Below are 15,510 nucleotides of genomic sequence, written 5' to 3'. Positions count from 1 at the left end.
TGTCAAAATATTGACATTTCACCTGGAGATAACGCTAAATGCGAAGCGAAGGGGATCGGAAGAGTAAAAACAAAGAAATTCGTGAGTGGGTGTTGCAATGACGAACCAACTGATGATGTGCTGTATATTCAGAAAATGGGGGAAAATGTGTGTTCTGTTGGAGTTTGTACGATGAAACGTTTTGAGGTGTGTTTTGTAGACAAGTTTGTAAACATTTCTCGCAATGGATATGTCGTTGCCTAAGGAATAAAGAAAGAAAACGAGATTTTCAGAATGATTTTTTGTATCAAACACTCAGTGTGGCGTGAATTTGCCAACCACGAATAACATCAAAACCTAGCACGTAAGGGTGATTTATACAAATGTCAAATTGAAAGCAAATTTTATCACATCTGGTCTTAGCACGGGAGTAAGTACGTCTCATGAGTGTCATTCCTTTGTGGAGCGTGAGGCGTCGAATGTCTCACCATTTGCCTTTTAACAAGAAAATCGAAATAAGATGTGTAGACCATCGCAAGTTGAATAACTCGGTAGGTGCAAAGTATTTTATAATATATTGTGGACAATGCATCTGGTTTTCGTCATGTCTTTTTCTTGAATAATAAATTCGGCATTTCTGATTGTTTCAAAGAATTCGAGAAGAAGATGTCGTGTAGGCTGTCCAAACCCATGAAGACCCTGAGGATCGATTGAGGACAAGAAAACGAAAATGAAGAGCTAACTCATCGAACGTGGAATAGCAGTCGAGACAACGTTATCGTGCACTTCTCAACAAACAGAAAGACAAAACATGACTATTGCGAACTCACGAGCTTCACACTCATTGAGGCGAATGTTCCTAATATTCTGTGGGCGGAGGCAGTTAACACCGTTGTCTACACACTGAATCGAACTTCAACTGTAAAGGGAAGAAATGCGAACCTATACACATTATGGGAGGTAGAAAATACGAAATATCGCACATGAGGACTTTCGGACCAGAAGCGTTCCTCCATGTTCCTTAATTGTTAAGCAAAAAGTTGGATCGGAAGGCCAAGAAAATGTTCATGGTCGGATGATCGGGAGAATCTTGTGATTATAGGCTTTTTGATCCAGAAAAAAAGAAAATCGTCGAATCACACGGCGTGAATATCAGTGAGGGTACGCTGACCAACCATAAACGACGTCCAGCCACTAGCTTGGAAGATGAGTGAAAAGTACAAGGAGAGGGGGATCGAGATCCTGAACACACCACTCAAAGAGAGGAAGCAGTCACACATATTACGTGAAAGGAGTCAGTTTTGTCCCATAGCCAGAAAAATAAAGCGACCTTTGTAGACTCTGTTGAAACGCACACTTTTGAAGAGGCAGTCTAGGGTCCAGACAAAGAAAAACGAAAACGAGCAGTTGCAGTGGAACTCGAAGCGCATAAAACATGTGAAACTTGGATCATTGTGCCAAAAGAGACCCAAATAACGATAAATTGAACTTAGGTTTTCAAAATTAAAGCATTGAAAATCTTAAATGACCCCGAATATAAAGCTCGATGTGTCGCTTGAGTCTTTACTCAACGGTTTGGGCAGGACTTCAACGCAACTTTCCTGGCAGAAGTAAGATAAAGACTCACTACGTACTTTGCTTGCCATTTTGCCCAAAAAAGATCTTGAAATGTTGCTATTCGAATTAAAAATCGTAGTTTTATGTAGACAACTAAACGAGAAAATTTATATGTCGGTGCTGAAAGATGCGATGCTGGATGAGAACAAATATGTACGCAAGCATAAAAAGTCAATGTACGATTTAAACAAGAGTCAGGTTATTGGAATGTGATACTTTGCAGAGGTTTTGATTTAAAAAAGCAAAGAACCCCTCAAGGTTATTGTAGAGGAAACGGCGCAAACGTTTGTAATAGTTGTTTTCGAAGTGAAAGTCTTTTGCGCAATGGAAATTGAGCGAAAGGAGCAAAAACGTTGTTTGTTAGTATGCAACGCGAATCCTGAAACATTTTGACTAGGAAAGTTCTAATTCTATAGCAGTTCTGGGGGATACAAATGTAAAATCAGTGGACAAAAATGCGTCATTTACAGCGAAGTTTCCATTCAGGGAAGCAGTTGGTTCCCCTTTATTTCTCGGGACTATTAATCGACCAGATCCGACTTTCGCAGTGAATGTAGCGAGCAAATACTTGAACAGTTATGATGAGAGTCATTGTCAAGCCGTCGTACGCATTATATTAATTCTCACTGAATTGAAACAGGGCAAGTGGCTCCTGTAACTGGTCGTAAAATCTTAAATTACACGGTTTTCTGTAGACAATCCAACATTGTAACACCAGATGACTCCCGTGTGCCAACAGATTTCTCTGTAACCAGTGTCGATACTCTTTTGTTTATGTTCATATTGTTATGTTTATGCCCAGGGATGATGTAGCGTAGGGTCGAGGCAATATTGGAATATGGAAATGGTTTGATGTACTGAACGACGTAGAGTCTTAAAGAATTTGCGTCCTCGGTGTCTTTTTCAGAATGAACTTCGTTGTTGGCGGTATCAACAGCTTGCGATCTGTCGCAGCACCACTGTTATCCGGTAAGTCCTTCACATTGTTACCAGTTTTGCTACAAATTTCGAGTTGTGTAACATTATCGAGCGGTAAAAGATTTCTGTAGTACAAAATTTGGTTATTTAATTTGCATCCCTTGTACAAGCATGTGTTTTAGTGCTAGTGTAACGGGAATCATCCATTAAATAACACTAAAAACTCAGTACTGCGTGAATTAAGAGTATGAACACAAACGCATTTTTTTCGACTAGGGTAACGCAAATTATGTCGCGAACAGAGAGAGAGTGTGAACATGTTGTCTGTCCCCGGAATCTTAGTTTTACTGACAGACTGCTCTGCAGCACACACATCTATTTCGTGGTGAACCAGTGAGGCACTAGCAGACATTTTAATAATCTAAGGCAGTTTTTTTCATGTAGAATCAAGCTGGAGGGCTGCCTAATGAAGGTGGTTCCCCGACCAAATTATATAGAGCGGGCAGAGCATATGAAGCACGGTATTCTGAAAGTGCAGTGTGTTTTAGCTGGTATTGATAAATACTGAAAGATATTGAGGTCATGTCCGAGACTTTATAGCACAGAGGCAATTTGTCAAAAGTGACTTGTTCTATACCCAGTCTACTAGCAAAATATGTGGCGCCTAATTGATAAAAATTGATCAGTAAATTATGATGATGATAACGTAACTAGCTAGTATAAATTACACATCCAGTAACAGAGAAATCAACTAAGGAATTTAGTTTGCAGTATTTTTGTATTAACTGTTGTACAACAGACCTAATTTATTGCTTGATTTAACCAGGCCTGGTTCTACATTTATAATCCATCAGCCACCTCAAAGCGCATGGTGCATGGTACTACCTCTATCTTTTCACCCTTTCCCTGTTGATACCTTCAGTTCCTCTCCTGTATTGGAGCAGGAACTGTGCTCATAAAACTACAAAACTTAGTTTCTTATTACCTATACTACCATTACAAGAATCAGCAACATAAAAATTAGTGAACGTGGGTGTTAAGAACGTAAAGGCAGTTTGTTTTAGTGGAGAACCTTGCTTCAAAAGGAACAAATAGTACACAGTTTTACAGCTAAACGAGCATTGTTGTGAAAGGAAGTTGGGCACTGTCTTCTGAAGTTAGAAAAGTGTGTAACTTCTCAGAGATTTTTCTTTGGGTTATCCTGTAGTTAGTGAGAGATATAAATGTGATATATTTCTCATGTATATTTTTATCATAACTGTTCCTGATATTCATAGGTGCAGTTAAAACCTGCTCAAGATCGATGGCAAGTCTGCAGCAGATGCACAGGACAGGACCTCATTTTAAAACACGACCACCTCGGCAGCCATTGGACGGAAAACCATTTGCAAAGGGTGTTGTGTTGAAGACACTCATCAAGAAACCAAAGAAACCTAACTCAGCAAACAGAAAGTGTGTCCTTGTACGATTATCTACAGGTAGGCCTAAATGAATCAAGTGTCATGTACACTGTCTACCTTTTTCATTTAATTTTAAGTAGGTCTACATACTTCTTGCAACTCTTTTGCAGATGCTTGTTGCTGTATAATAGGCATCAGTCTGAAAATTGGGCTGGTCTATTTTCCGGAAGTCTTTTCACTTTTTCATAATGCCTGTTCTGTGCATCTATTTGAACGTAGTTACTATATTAGTCATTTGCAGCTTTTATTCCTCCCCCCCCCCTCCCCCCCCACACACACACTCATGCTATAAAACTCTTTTTTTAAAATTTCATAAATTCATAATTAGTTTACTTGGCGTACCTTTATAGTATTAAGCATAATCTGTGGTCACGAACATTCAAAAACTTTTATTTTGTTCTTGTCCCTATCATCCACACTTAACTTCCTTATAGTGCTACATTAAATACCTACTTTGTTGACTACCAAGCACTTAATTTATATACAATGTTGATATATTTCTTTTTTTCTCTAAAAAAATTTTCTTAGCAGAACTCATCTACTACTTTCTCATCTCATTTCTGAATCTAATTGTCTACCTTAATTTGATTACTATAGCCGTGCTTGCTTTTTTTATCATTCTCTAATCTCTTTGTAATGTATCCTCCCTGTTCCGCTTATCTTTCAAGATCTTAGCTGTCTCTGTACAATTAACAATGCCATCGGTAGACTTTAAATTTTTGTATTTATTATCTGAACACTAGGAGTGCCATGTCGGTCGTTTTTGATCCATGAGGGTGTGTTGAGGGCACAACCCCCCTCCATAATGATCGCTAGACCATATGCTCCCGCGACTTTTAATTATTTGTGAATCTGTGCAACTCACCAAAATGTCATCCTCCTAGCCCACCCAGGAGTATGAAAAATTTATCTGTTATACGTGAAGTACGACATTGGTCATTTTTGAGCCATATGCAGTTTGATATCAATAACACTGGTTTTCAGACTATAAATAGTTTCTGGGTGTGCTTCAACGTTACTCATGATGTGTTGGAGTATATTCCAACAGTTTTGGATAAATTAAATGAAATACGATTAATTAGGAGATGGGAGGGTGCTTTATATCAGTGCGGCTTTTGATTCCCTACGGATTTGTGACATGCAATCATCTTAGGTTTGATTGTATGTTATATTAGACAAGGAAACTGATAAACTGTGCCATACTAGAGAAATATGGAATCTATTTATTGATAACTGCATTGCCTGTTCCAAGCCAGGTGAGAACATGACTGTGATGAGGAGCTGTACTCGTGCAAGTGCAGGTGCTCATTGATACAGTACATCTGGGTAAACCTGATAAGTTTGGGATAAAATACTGGCTTTTGTGTGATGCTGACAAGTGCTGCTCTCTGAATGGATTTATTGTACTGTGGCAAACATGAAACTTGTGATCTGAGCAACTGTCATCTCTGTGAAACTGATGGATGACCTGAAACAAAAAGGAAAAAGTTTTTTTGACACTCTTCAGAGATCACTCAAAAAGGTTCCTCCTGCGGTGCGAAATGGAGATGATGCATTCTACTCAACACACTTGTACAAGTTAGGCGACAGTCTTCTCTCGAATACCAAGGGAAAAAGAAAAAATTCTTTTTCCTGAGTAAAATGCGTGCTGGGTGTCAGATCAGTGAGAATATTGAGAAGGAACTTCAAGAATCTATGAAGTTTTATAATGAAACTATGGGTGGAATCGATATAGTTGACCAAGTGACTAGACTCTACAGTGTCCAAGCTGGCACCCACCGGTGGCCTGTGCATGTCTTTTACAACATTGTTGACCTTGCCATGATCAATGCTCTCAAAATTCTTAAGTTACTTACCTCTAAGAAGATTTCATGGCGAGACTTTATCCTCAGACTAGTAGATGAGCTTGCTGGCCCAAACTGCGGAGAGGAACAAATCTCCCCTTGCAGGCACTCTGTACTGGTACTGGCCAAAATAGGAATAGAAAACTTCACCAAATTCGGGTTTTGCACAAAGAACAAAAGGAGAATGAAACATTGCACGTTTCAAGTGCAACAAGTATGTGTGCAAAAGGGGATAACGGAAGCGTCCGATTCCACCCCTCTGCTTTGACTAATGACGTCACCAATATGGTGGAAACAATCCCTCACAACAACTCCCATACTCTCCTATGACGTCATCACGTAAACCTGACAACAAACAAGAAAATAGATTGAAAAACCACCAAACAGATATTCCTCCAAAAATATAATGAAACTATTGGGACAAGTGGGGGTTTTTGGGTGGGGAAAAATTAAATATAAACACACACCACTACACCAAACGACAAAAAACACTAAAATAACAAGACCCCACAACCTTCCCAAAGTCCACTACACACAAAATCCACTGGAATCGATCACTTCCCTTGACCTATATAGGTCAACAGAAACAACCGATACCACACTATAAATCTAAAAAATTTCACAACCTCCACACTTAATCCTACCACAAAAAAAAAAAAAAAAACCGCTTATAAAATCAAAATTTGACCCAAACGCTTCCCTTGACCTGTTATCCTTACACCTCCACATATAGCCGTCCCTGGTCCGAGACGCCTGTACTTTAGTAAGCCTCATTTCTTCACAACACGTTGAGCACTTCACGACTTCAGCCAACAGGCCGAATAGCTGAAGAAATTTTATTAGAGACAACACACTGACCCTCATCATCGCCGACAACAGAAAACTGTTGACCTTGTCAGTCATATCCATACCTACCAAAGACATAAACAAAGCAATTTACCAAAATTCACACACAATGAACAGAAAAAAAACTACAATAATGTCGACATAACAAAACCAAAATCGTTAACTCACTGAAAAATATTCCACTGAAAGCACAGTCACCACCAATACCACACACTTGCAATGCTACCACGTAAATGAACCCCATACGCCACATAACACGCTACCCATAAATGCACCACCAGAGAGGACCACCAACCGCAACAATACGCGACCCATAAACGCGTCACACTCGCAAGCTAAACCAAGAACATCACCAACAGAAAACACATAAACACACTACCAGAGAGAACCACCGATCACATCAAAACGACACCTACAAACACGCCACTCTCACAAACTAAATTCTGCGCCATCGTAGCGTCACAGGTCAAAGTTGACGGGTGGAATCAGACGCTTCCGTTGACCCTGAAAAAGGTGCTAGGCCAAAACTCTTGTCAAATGTCTGAACTATGAACCGATCCTAGCTCAGAAAATTGCGTCCACTCCTTTGTTTCTAAGTATTTCCAAATATTTATGATTCTAGAATGCAGTTTGTTCTGATATTTGTGTTCCTTGATTGCAATAAGCAAGTAAATACAAAGAGCATTTAGTCACAATCTTATCAAATATGCGGTATTTATATTATTTGCCTGTAAAAATAAAAATACTATTAGTACTCGTATAAACAGTATGTTTTGACTCTGTTTGTAAAGAAAAAAACATGTAACATTGTTTTACTAAGTTGTTTAAGTGGTGGTTGATGAAAGGCCGAGGAATTTCTTCTGAAGAAAAAAAAAAAAAAAAAAAAAGGTCTCTCTGAGGAGGCTGTGTTTTTGTCAAATTACTGTTCATCTTAGAGACAAATTATTCTTTGGTTATACTGTAGTCTTCCTGAACATATTGTTAACATGGTAACACCTAAACTCCAACCACATACCAATAAAACAGTGCTTTCCATTATGTGTCAGAAGTGACCAGCATGGTACTGCAAGGGATATGGTGAACTCTGGTATTTCTATTGTTAATAGGAATAAAATACTGGGAGTAAAGGGTTATCAACAACTAGTTCTGAAACCAGCCTGCAGCTGTAAGAGTCAGATAACATGCAAGGTAGACAGCAACTGGGAAGGCTGTGAAACATGATTGTAGTTTACCCTCCATGTTATGAAATATGTTCATTGATGAAGAAATAAAGAAAACTAAAAGAGTTTTGGGATGTCAAAATTGAGGGGAAATCAGAGTATTTGCTTTAGTGTTCAAATGTGAAGGAAGAGCTTGCTGTCAGTCTAACACAGGATTACAGTACTTTGGTTGAAGTGCTGTCATTGCCAAATGAGTTGCTATTTTTCAGTGCCCTAATGATTTTTGTTGTCTTATAACAGCTGAGTTGTCAAAACTTACGCCCACTGGTAGAATCTGCAATGCTTTTGCAGTAAATGTATTGGTTCTGTTTTTGACGGTCCATTTTTATTTATTTACGTTTTTTCCCCTGAATTCTCTGCTACTGTTAGGAAGACCTCATTGAGTTTAATGGCCAGTGAGTTAAGTTTATCTGGCTTGTTCTACTATCATTACTGAAATGAATATATTTTGCATAGCTGAATGCATTCATTTCCGTTTATAATAATGCTCCTTGTTCTTTGAATTTAGTTTTTGTAATTGATGTTTGTTTTTGTATGATACAGTGAATAATTGCGCGCTATTGCTTGTAGTGCACTTTCATTAGAGCTAGTGGCCTGGGTAAAAGTTTAGATCAGGGCCAATAGCTTACTTATGGCTTTTGTGCAGGAATGTTGTCAGCACTCACCTTGAGACATGATGTGGAGTGTGTTACCTGCTGGTTCTATACAACCAGTATGAGAGAGAGCAGCCGAAGATAGAGTGTTTTGAAGCAAGAGACAAAGAAATACTGGGTCATTACATACAACCTCACCTAAGCATCCCTGCTTAACCATTATGGATTTTGTTGAAATTTTTCATGAACATTTGCATGTGTCCCCAATAAACATTGGTACAGTTTAATGTTTGTCAAAACAGTACTGGCCGAGTCACTTGTTTGACTTCATACCTGGCTTTATGCAGAGTGAGCATGAATTTCTGGTAGCTTAGAATTGTCATATCTTGGGCAATATTTTGGTGAAAGAAATGAAATTCGGCCATCTTGTACAACTTTATGCATTCTATTAAGAATAATAACAATAATAAAAAGAATTTTACAACCATATTCAGCCAGAGAATTTTTGGCAAAGCCAAATAAAAAAATCATTTATGTACCAGTTTCCAGTACTGAATGCATTAATTGAAAAATTGAAGATTTTGTGAAAAGATAAAAAATGCATTAATTTCTACCAGATTTTCCAAAAGACTGTGTTCTATAAAACTCTAAGAACTGGGCTAATTAGAAAGACCATGGCTTTTCACTGTGCAAAAAGGTGTATTTGATTATCCGACATTGGCTAGATAATTTGAATCAAACTTGTGTGTGCAAATCGTGACAGGAAAAAAATTTAAACTATGGACTGGTATGTGTTGTAGAGTAAACGCATGCTGAACATGAACCTTAATACACAATAGCTCGGTCGCACAAGGATGTGGAACACAATATTTCGTCCCTTTCCTATTTTCCAGTAATCTGCAGATACATTGAAAAGTTGATTTTTGTGAAAAGATTAAAATATCGTATATTCAGCACTTCTTTTATGAACACCATTTCCTATTAAAGCTTCAAAACCGGTCACATTCATACAATGTGTTTTAAGCCCTGTTGAACAGTGGGCTTAAATTCCATGGTGACATTGTCATTACCAGTTCCAGAGCATGAATCGGCAACCCCATTGCCATAGAGATCACGCAGTACCAACCATGGATGGGTTTTCTTGATCCAGGTTCCCAAGCCTGTAATTTGATTTCTTAATTTAGGTTCCAAAGCATTGTGGTGGTACCTTTTTGCTTAAAAAGTGTTTTGATAACTACCATATCCAATAGGTGGCAAGCAAAAAGTAATAACAATTTTGATTTTAAGCTTCTCAATATTGCAGATTACACTTTTGAATTTTGACTCACTTTCTGCTGTTCATTTTCTGGAAATTTTTAGTGTTGCCAGTTGATGATATTGAAGGAAAGAGACCGTGGAAATGAGGTGGTGGTGTAGTATCCCACAAGCATCTTGTCTTTGGCGCCAATAAAATGAATGAGTTGGGCTGTGAGGGTACATAAGTTTCATCAGTGAATAATTTTGATATGCCAGTGATGTTGGTGATCCACTATTCATTATCATGTGACATAAAAGTAATGGTAATACACTAATGCCAATACTTTTCCAGTTTTGGAAGCAGTTCTGGAACTCACTTTCACTATGGTGTTCAGCTCTGTCAGTGATTCTGTTTTTATTTCATCAATGGTGGCAGAACATCCTTTCATGGTTCTCTTCAGCCCTGTGAACAGAAAGAAGTTGCAGGAGGCCATGTCTAGTGAAAATGGTGGCTGAGGCAAAATAATGGTTTTGTTTTTTGTCAGAACATCTCAAACAAGCATTGAGATGTGAGTGGAAGTGTTATGGTGATGCAGTTCCATGAGTGGTTTTGCCATACTTGTGATCGTTTTCTTCAGATTTCTTCACTTCCAGTTGTATTCCTTATTGATCATTTGACCATTAAGGTTGGAACTCATTATGCTCTATCCAATTGTAATATAAGAAAACACTGAGGAGAACCTTCATGTGTGGTCAAATTTGTTGAATTTTTTTTAGTCTTGTTTCTTCTGGCAGTTTCTATTAGGACGATTGAGCCTTGGTTTCAACATCTTACCCATATAACCATGTTTTGTCAACTGTTACAAACTTCTAAAGAAGTTTTGGATCATTCTCAACTTCATTCAGCGGCTCCTGAGCAATGTCTACATGACTTTGTTTTTGGTCGAAATTCAACAATTTTGCAAAAACCTTTGCTTTCACCCATTTCATGCCCATCACTGACCTCTCTGATGGTGATTTTGCAGAACCATTTTCTTTGCTTCTTCCACACTACCATCACTAATTGATGTGCTGGGGCATCCAGGGTGGTGGTCATCTTCAATGACTGCTTGTGACCCTCTTTGAAACGTTTGTACTACTTGTAAACTCCTGTCTTACTGCTAGTAGATGTGCCAAAAGCCACACAGTCAATGTTATGAATGCAGTGCAGCACTCTTTTCCACTTTTCAAGCAAAATGTAATGCAGATTCTTAGTTCCATCTTTGTTGAAAGTAAAAATTTGCTGTGCACTCAAAAACACACACAACCTTCTCAACTGTCACCAGTGAACTGAACATTAAAAACAGCTGAAATTGGAAATGTACATCAGGAAAATGTGTGTACCAATAAGGGGGGGGGGGGACTATTTGATCGCATCTTGTACATATAGGTGATGCAATGGCCAGGTGACAACTCTATTAGTTTCAGACTTAGCATGGCCACACTAGATACTTTGGCAACAAAATTTGTCTCATTAGAAACTTCGCTGATATGGTCCATCCTGAAATACAAGTTGTACAAATTGATGATATCTCATACTGGCATCTATGCTGCTTTCTTGCCATCTTATTTCTTGATACTTTTTGCTGTCTTAGATTTTTTTTTGAACATATATGTAGTTGATGCCATGTATATTTAGGTTGCAAAAGTAGAGTAGGCCTTTTAGCATCAATATTTGATTTGTTGATGGTGTTTGTAGGCTTGCTCCCATTCGATTTTTCCAGCTACTTTGCCCCAATTTTTGTTGCATTGTTAGCTCTTGTTGGAAATTAAACCCACTGTTCTAGAGGCCTTAAACCTCATTGTTTTGAATGAAATGGGTTTTGAAGCCTTGGTAGGAAACATTGAGATATAACAATCCACAGTTTCATGCCACAATTTTTGCACCCAACTTTGATTAAAATTATTTAGCATTGTTAGCTCATGTTGGATAATCAGATACACTTTTTTCTGCAGTTGAAATCATGGTCTTTCCAATAAGTCCAGTTTTTTTGTTTTTTTTTGTTTTTTGAGTTTTATAGAACACAGTGTCTTACAAAATTAGGTCTAAAGTACTGCATTTTTCACCTTTTATGAAATCTTCAATATTTCCCTTAATTTATTCAATACTGGAAAGTGGTACGTGAAAGAAACTTCATATTTGAGTACCTTGTGTTGTTAGGCTACTACATGCCAAGTTTCATGTTCATCATACTTTAATCCCTGAGATGTAAGCAGCCAAACTTTGAAACTTTTTTGTGCACTGTTGTTTTTTTCCAACTTTTCCTAAAATTCTCTGGCTGATTATGGCTTGTAAAATTCTTTTAGTTATTATTCCTAAGAGAATGCATAAAGTCATACCAGATGACCAAATTTCATTTCTTTAAACAAAATATTGCTCAAAACATAACAGTCCACAGTCACCAGAAGTTCACACTCGCTCTGTGAAAAGTCGTGCATGGAGTCAGACAAGTGAGTATATCTTGGCCAGTATTGCTTTGATGTACACTAAACTGCACTGGGGACAGGTGTAAATTTTTCATCAAAATCTGTAATGGTCGAGCAGGAAAATTTTCCGAAAGTAGGCCATTTGACGTGCAATGACCCTATTGTCACATTCTCGCATCACTTCAGAAATTATAAAACATTTGGAAGAAACAGTATGATATTAATGACAATGATCATCATCATCATCATCATCATTTAAGACTGATTATGCCTTTCAGCGTTCAGTCTGGAGCATATCCCCCCCCCCCCCTTCCCCCTTATACAGTTCCTCCATGATCCCCTATTCAGTGCTAACATTAGTGCCTCTTCTGATGTTAAACCTATTACTTCAAAATCATTCTTAACCGAATCCAGGTACCTTCTCCTTGGTCTGCCCCGACTCCTCCTACCCTCTACTGCTGAATCCATGAGTCTCTTGGGTAACCTTGCTTCTCCCATGCGTGTAACATGACCCCACCATCTAAGCCTGTTTGCCCTGACTGCTACATCTATAGAGTTCATTCCCAGTTTTTCTTTGATTTCCTCATTTTGGACACCCTCCTGCCATTGTCCCCATCTACTAGTACCTGCAATCATCCTAGCTACTTTCATATCCGTAACCTCAACCTTGTTGATAAGGTAACCTGAATCCACCCAGCTTTCGCCTCCATACAACAAAGTTGCTCGAAAGATTGAACGGTGCACAGATAACTTTGTCTTGGTACTGACTTCCTTCTTGCAGAAGAGAGTAGATCGTAGCTGAGCGCTCACTGCATTAGCTTTGCTACACCTCGCTTCCAGTTCTTTCACTATGTTACCATCCTGTGAGAATATGCATCCTAAGTACTTGAAACTGTCCACCTGTTCTAACTTTGTTCCTCCTATTTGGCACTCAGTCCATTTATATCTCTTTCCCACTGACATTACTTTCGTTTTGGAGATGCTAATCTTCGTACCATAGTCATTACATTTCTGATCTAGCTCTGAAATATTACTTTGCAAACTTTCAATCGAATCTGCCATCACAACTAAGTCATCAGAGCAAAAATGACAACCAGTATTATGAATTTAATAGCTGCTTTTTTCACTCACAGTAATTTAAGCTGTGCTACTAGGTCCTAACCTAACCACAACCTTGTAATTCATTACATGTTTGGAAAAAAGTCAGATATTTTTGGCAACAGAAAAGAAGCAAACAGTTTGAATTTCAGTGTTAGAAATTCAATACCTCTTTTCTTACTTTTCATTGGTTATGTGAAAGTATCATGCCACTGACTACATGAAATTGATATGTTGCCAACCTATTAGCAGTAGAGAAACACCACTGTGACTGGCACTGGGAGTCATCTAGACTTTACCCAGTGCTCTCCTTTAAGTAAAGCTCTTTGTTACTAGCATAAGATGTTTTGATCTCAGATGTTAGCCTTCTGTTCACTAGCCTTCCACTATAGGTCTGCCTGATTTGTTGTAAAGGAAAACTGAGTTCATAATGTTGCAAGAATATTTTTAGAAAATAATTAAATTTCTCACCTACTGTCTGCTCTTTAAAAGGTTCAGAACTATTTTTTGTCATGTAAATTTTCTCTGAACAGAGTGACACAATCAACTTTTGTAACTCTGTAAAACTGTACTTTTGAAAATTTTTTCAGGTGGAGTGTATTATTGCTGCCATTTGACAATCAATGTTTAGGTTTTTTCCCCCCAACAGCTTCCAGGCAGTGTAGGCTTCACCATTCTGTCTGCACATTAATTTATCTAAAACACGTTTCATTTGAGAAAGGTCGCATGCACCTTTTCTGAGAAAAAAATGCTGTGCTGCAGGTTTTAAAGTATCCTCTATAAAATGTTCCCACTGCTTTTGATGAAAGGACTTGAGTAGGCTGCTGAAAAAAACCGTGTAGGGCCCTTATAACATTGCACAAGAGGTATTTGGCAGTGGACATCATATTTGTTGAGAGACAGCTGTTGGGGGGAAAACATTATGTATGCAGCACTAACATTTATGCCCTGTTTGTTGACAGTAAACTGTTTTTGGCAGTATTCACTATTGGAGGTTGCCCAAAAAATTCCATTAGCAATTTTAACCTCAGCAGTACTATCACATTTTCAGTAACTTGTATTTCCAGGGCTGAGAGTTACCTTATGCCGACACTAAAAATTTTTTTAAAAAATTGTTAAAAGTTGTTGTTAACTTATATTAAACATGCTTTTTAAAGAGATTCTAATGTGAAAGTATGGTCTAGACCCTGAAAATATCTTTCAGCATACTCTTAATAAAATGAATGCACATTGTTTTTGTACCATTTGGCAAAAAGGGTCCATTTTAGTATTCAAGTGAATGTTTTGTAATTCTGATAGCAAAGTGTGAAAATCAATACTTGGTGTTCATTTGCATTAAAATTTTGGAGACTGCCTTTTGATTGCAGGGAAAGAGATGGTTGCGTATGTGCCAGGAGAAGGACACAATCTGCAGGAGCACAATATAGTCCTCTGCAGAGTTGGCCGGCTCCAGGATGTTCCCGGAGTGAAGATCAAATGTGTCAGGGGCAAATACGACCTGTCACATGTATTGAAGAAATAATTTCTTACTTGTTGCTTTTAGATTGTGAGTTGAAGTTGACTTGTATAATACTTACTGGCTACCAAACATTGTGGAATGTGTTTTCTGGGAAATGTGTTTATAGACTGTAAATAGTCTGAGAGAGAAACAATAACTTCAACTCGGGCACCTTTTCGAAACACATTTTTGCTGCCAGTGGAGAACCTGTCTAATAAATTGAAGAGCGTCAAGAACTAAATTGTAGACTTTTTTGAATAAATGACTTCCTCAAAAACATTGTCCATTCTCATTGTTAAATTATGCATTTTCTTTTTGACCTGTATGCCTCCTCCTCATTTATTTCTCCTTCTGTTTTCCTGCTCATTCTTCCTTAACGTTGAGTCACTTTGATGGAATGGAATGTTAAAACATTTCACAATGTATTTCAAATGTCATTCACATCAATGTCAAGGTTTCTTGGGAAGAAAGTTTTTGCTTTGAGGCTGAAGGGAGGGGGCATGGGGAGTGGGGTTGTGATGTGATGTCTGCTAGCATTGAAGGTTAACTTACTCTTGCCACATTTACTCATAGTGAATTTCATGATTTTTTGTTTTCTTAGTCTTTATTTTATTGTTTGTTTCGATTTAATGAAACATCACACACATTTTATAATGACTTGTATATTTTTCATTTGAGTGGCGTTCCACAAAACTGGCCTGACATCTGAAAACGAAAAACACTAAAGGATTTATA

The 15,510-nt window shown here is 38.0% G+C and overlaps 1 protein-coding gene across 1 annotated transcript; it reads left to right on the top strand.

Annotated features, from left to right (window-relative positions):
* Nucleotides 1-2,103: 2,103 nt before the first annotated feature.
* LOC124717068 (40S ribosomal protein S12, mitochondrial) lies at nucleotides 2,104-15,052 on the top strand. Its single transcript, XM_047243751.1, has 3 exons — nucleotides 2,104-2,565; nucleotides 3,792-3,992; nucleotides 14,645-15,052. Exons 1-3 carry the CDS (start codon nucleotides 2,505-2,507, stop codon nucleotides 14,797-14,799), a joined length of 417 nt encoding a protein of 138 aa, XP_047099707.1. The 5' UTR covers nucleotides 2,104-2,504; the 3' UTR covers nucleotides 14,800-15,052.
* Nucleotides 15,053-15,510: the final 458 nt, after the last annotated feature.

This window comes from Schistocerca piceifrons, chromosome 9 (assembly GCF_021461385.2).
Source record: "Schistocerca piceifrons isolate TAMUIC-IGC-003096 chromosome 9, iqSchPice1.1, whole genome shotgun sequence".
NCBI classification, from domain to species: domain Eukaryota; kingdom Metazoa; phylum Arthropoda; class Insecta; order Orthoptera; family Acrididae; genus Schistocerca; species Schistocerca piceifrons.
The sequence above is the reverse complement of the archived record's forward strand: the minus strand, read 5'-3'. Positions and strand labels throughout refer to the sequence as shown.

Coding starts and splice junctions, on each gene's coding strand:
- LOC124717068 (XM_047243751.1), top strand. CDS start 2,505: ATGAACTTCGTTGTTGGCGGTATCAACAGCTTGCGATCTGTCGCAGCA. Junction 2,566..3,791: donor CGCAGCACCACTGTTATCCG/GTAAGTCCTTCA, acceptor TGATATTCATAG/GTGCAGTTAAAACCTGCTCA. Junction 3,993..14,644: donor CCTTGTACGATTATCTACAG/GTAGGCCTAAAT, acceptor TTTTGATTGCAG/GGAAAGAGATGGTTGCGTAT.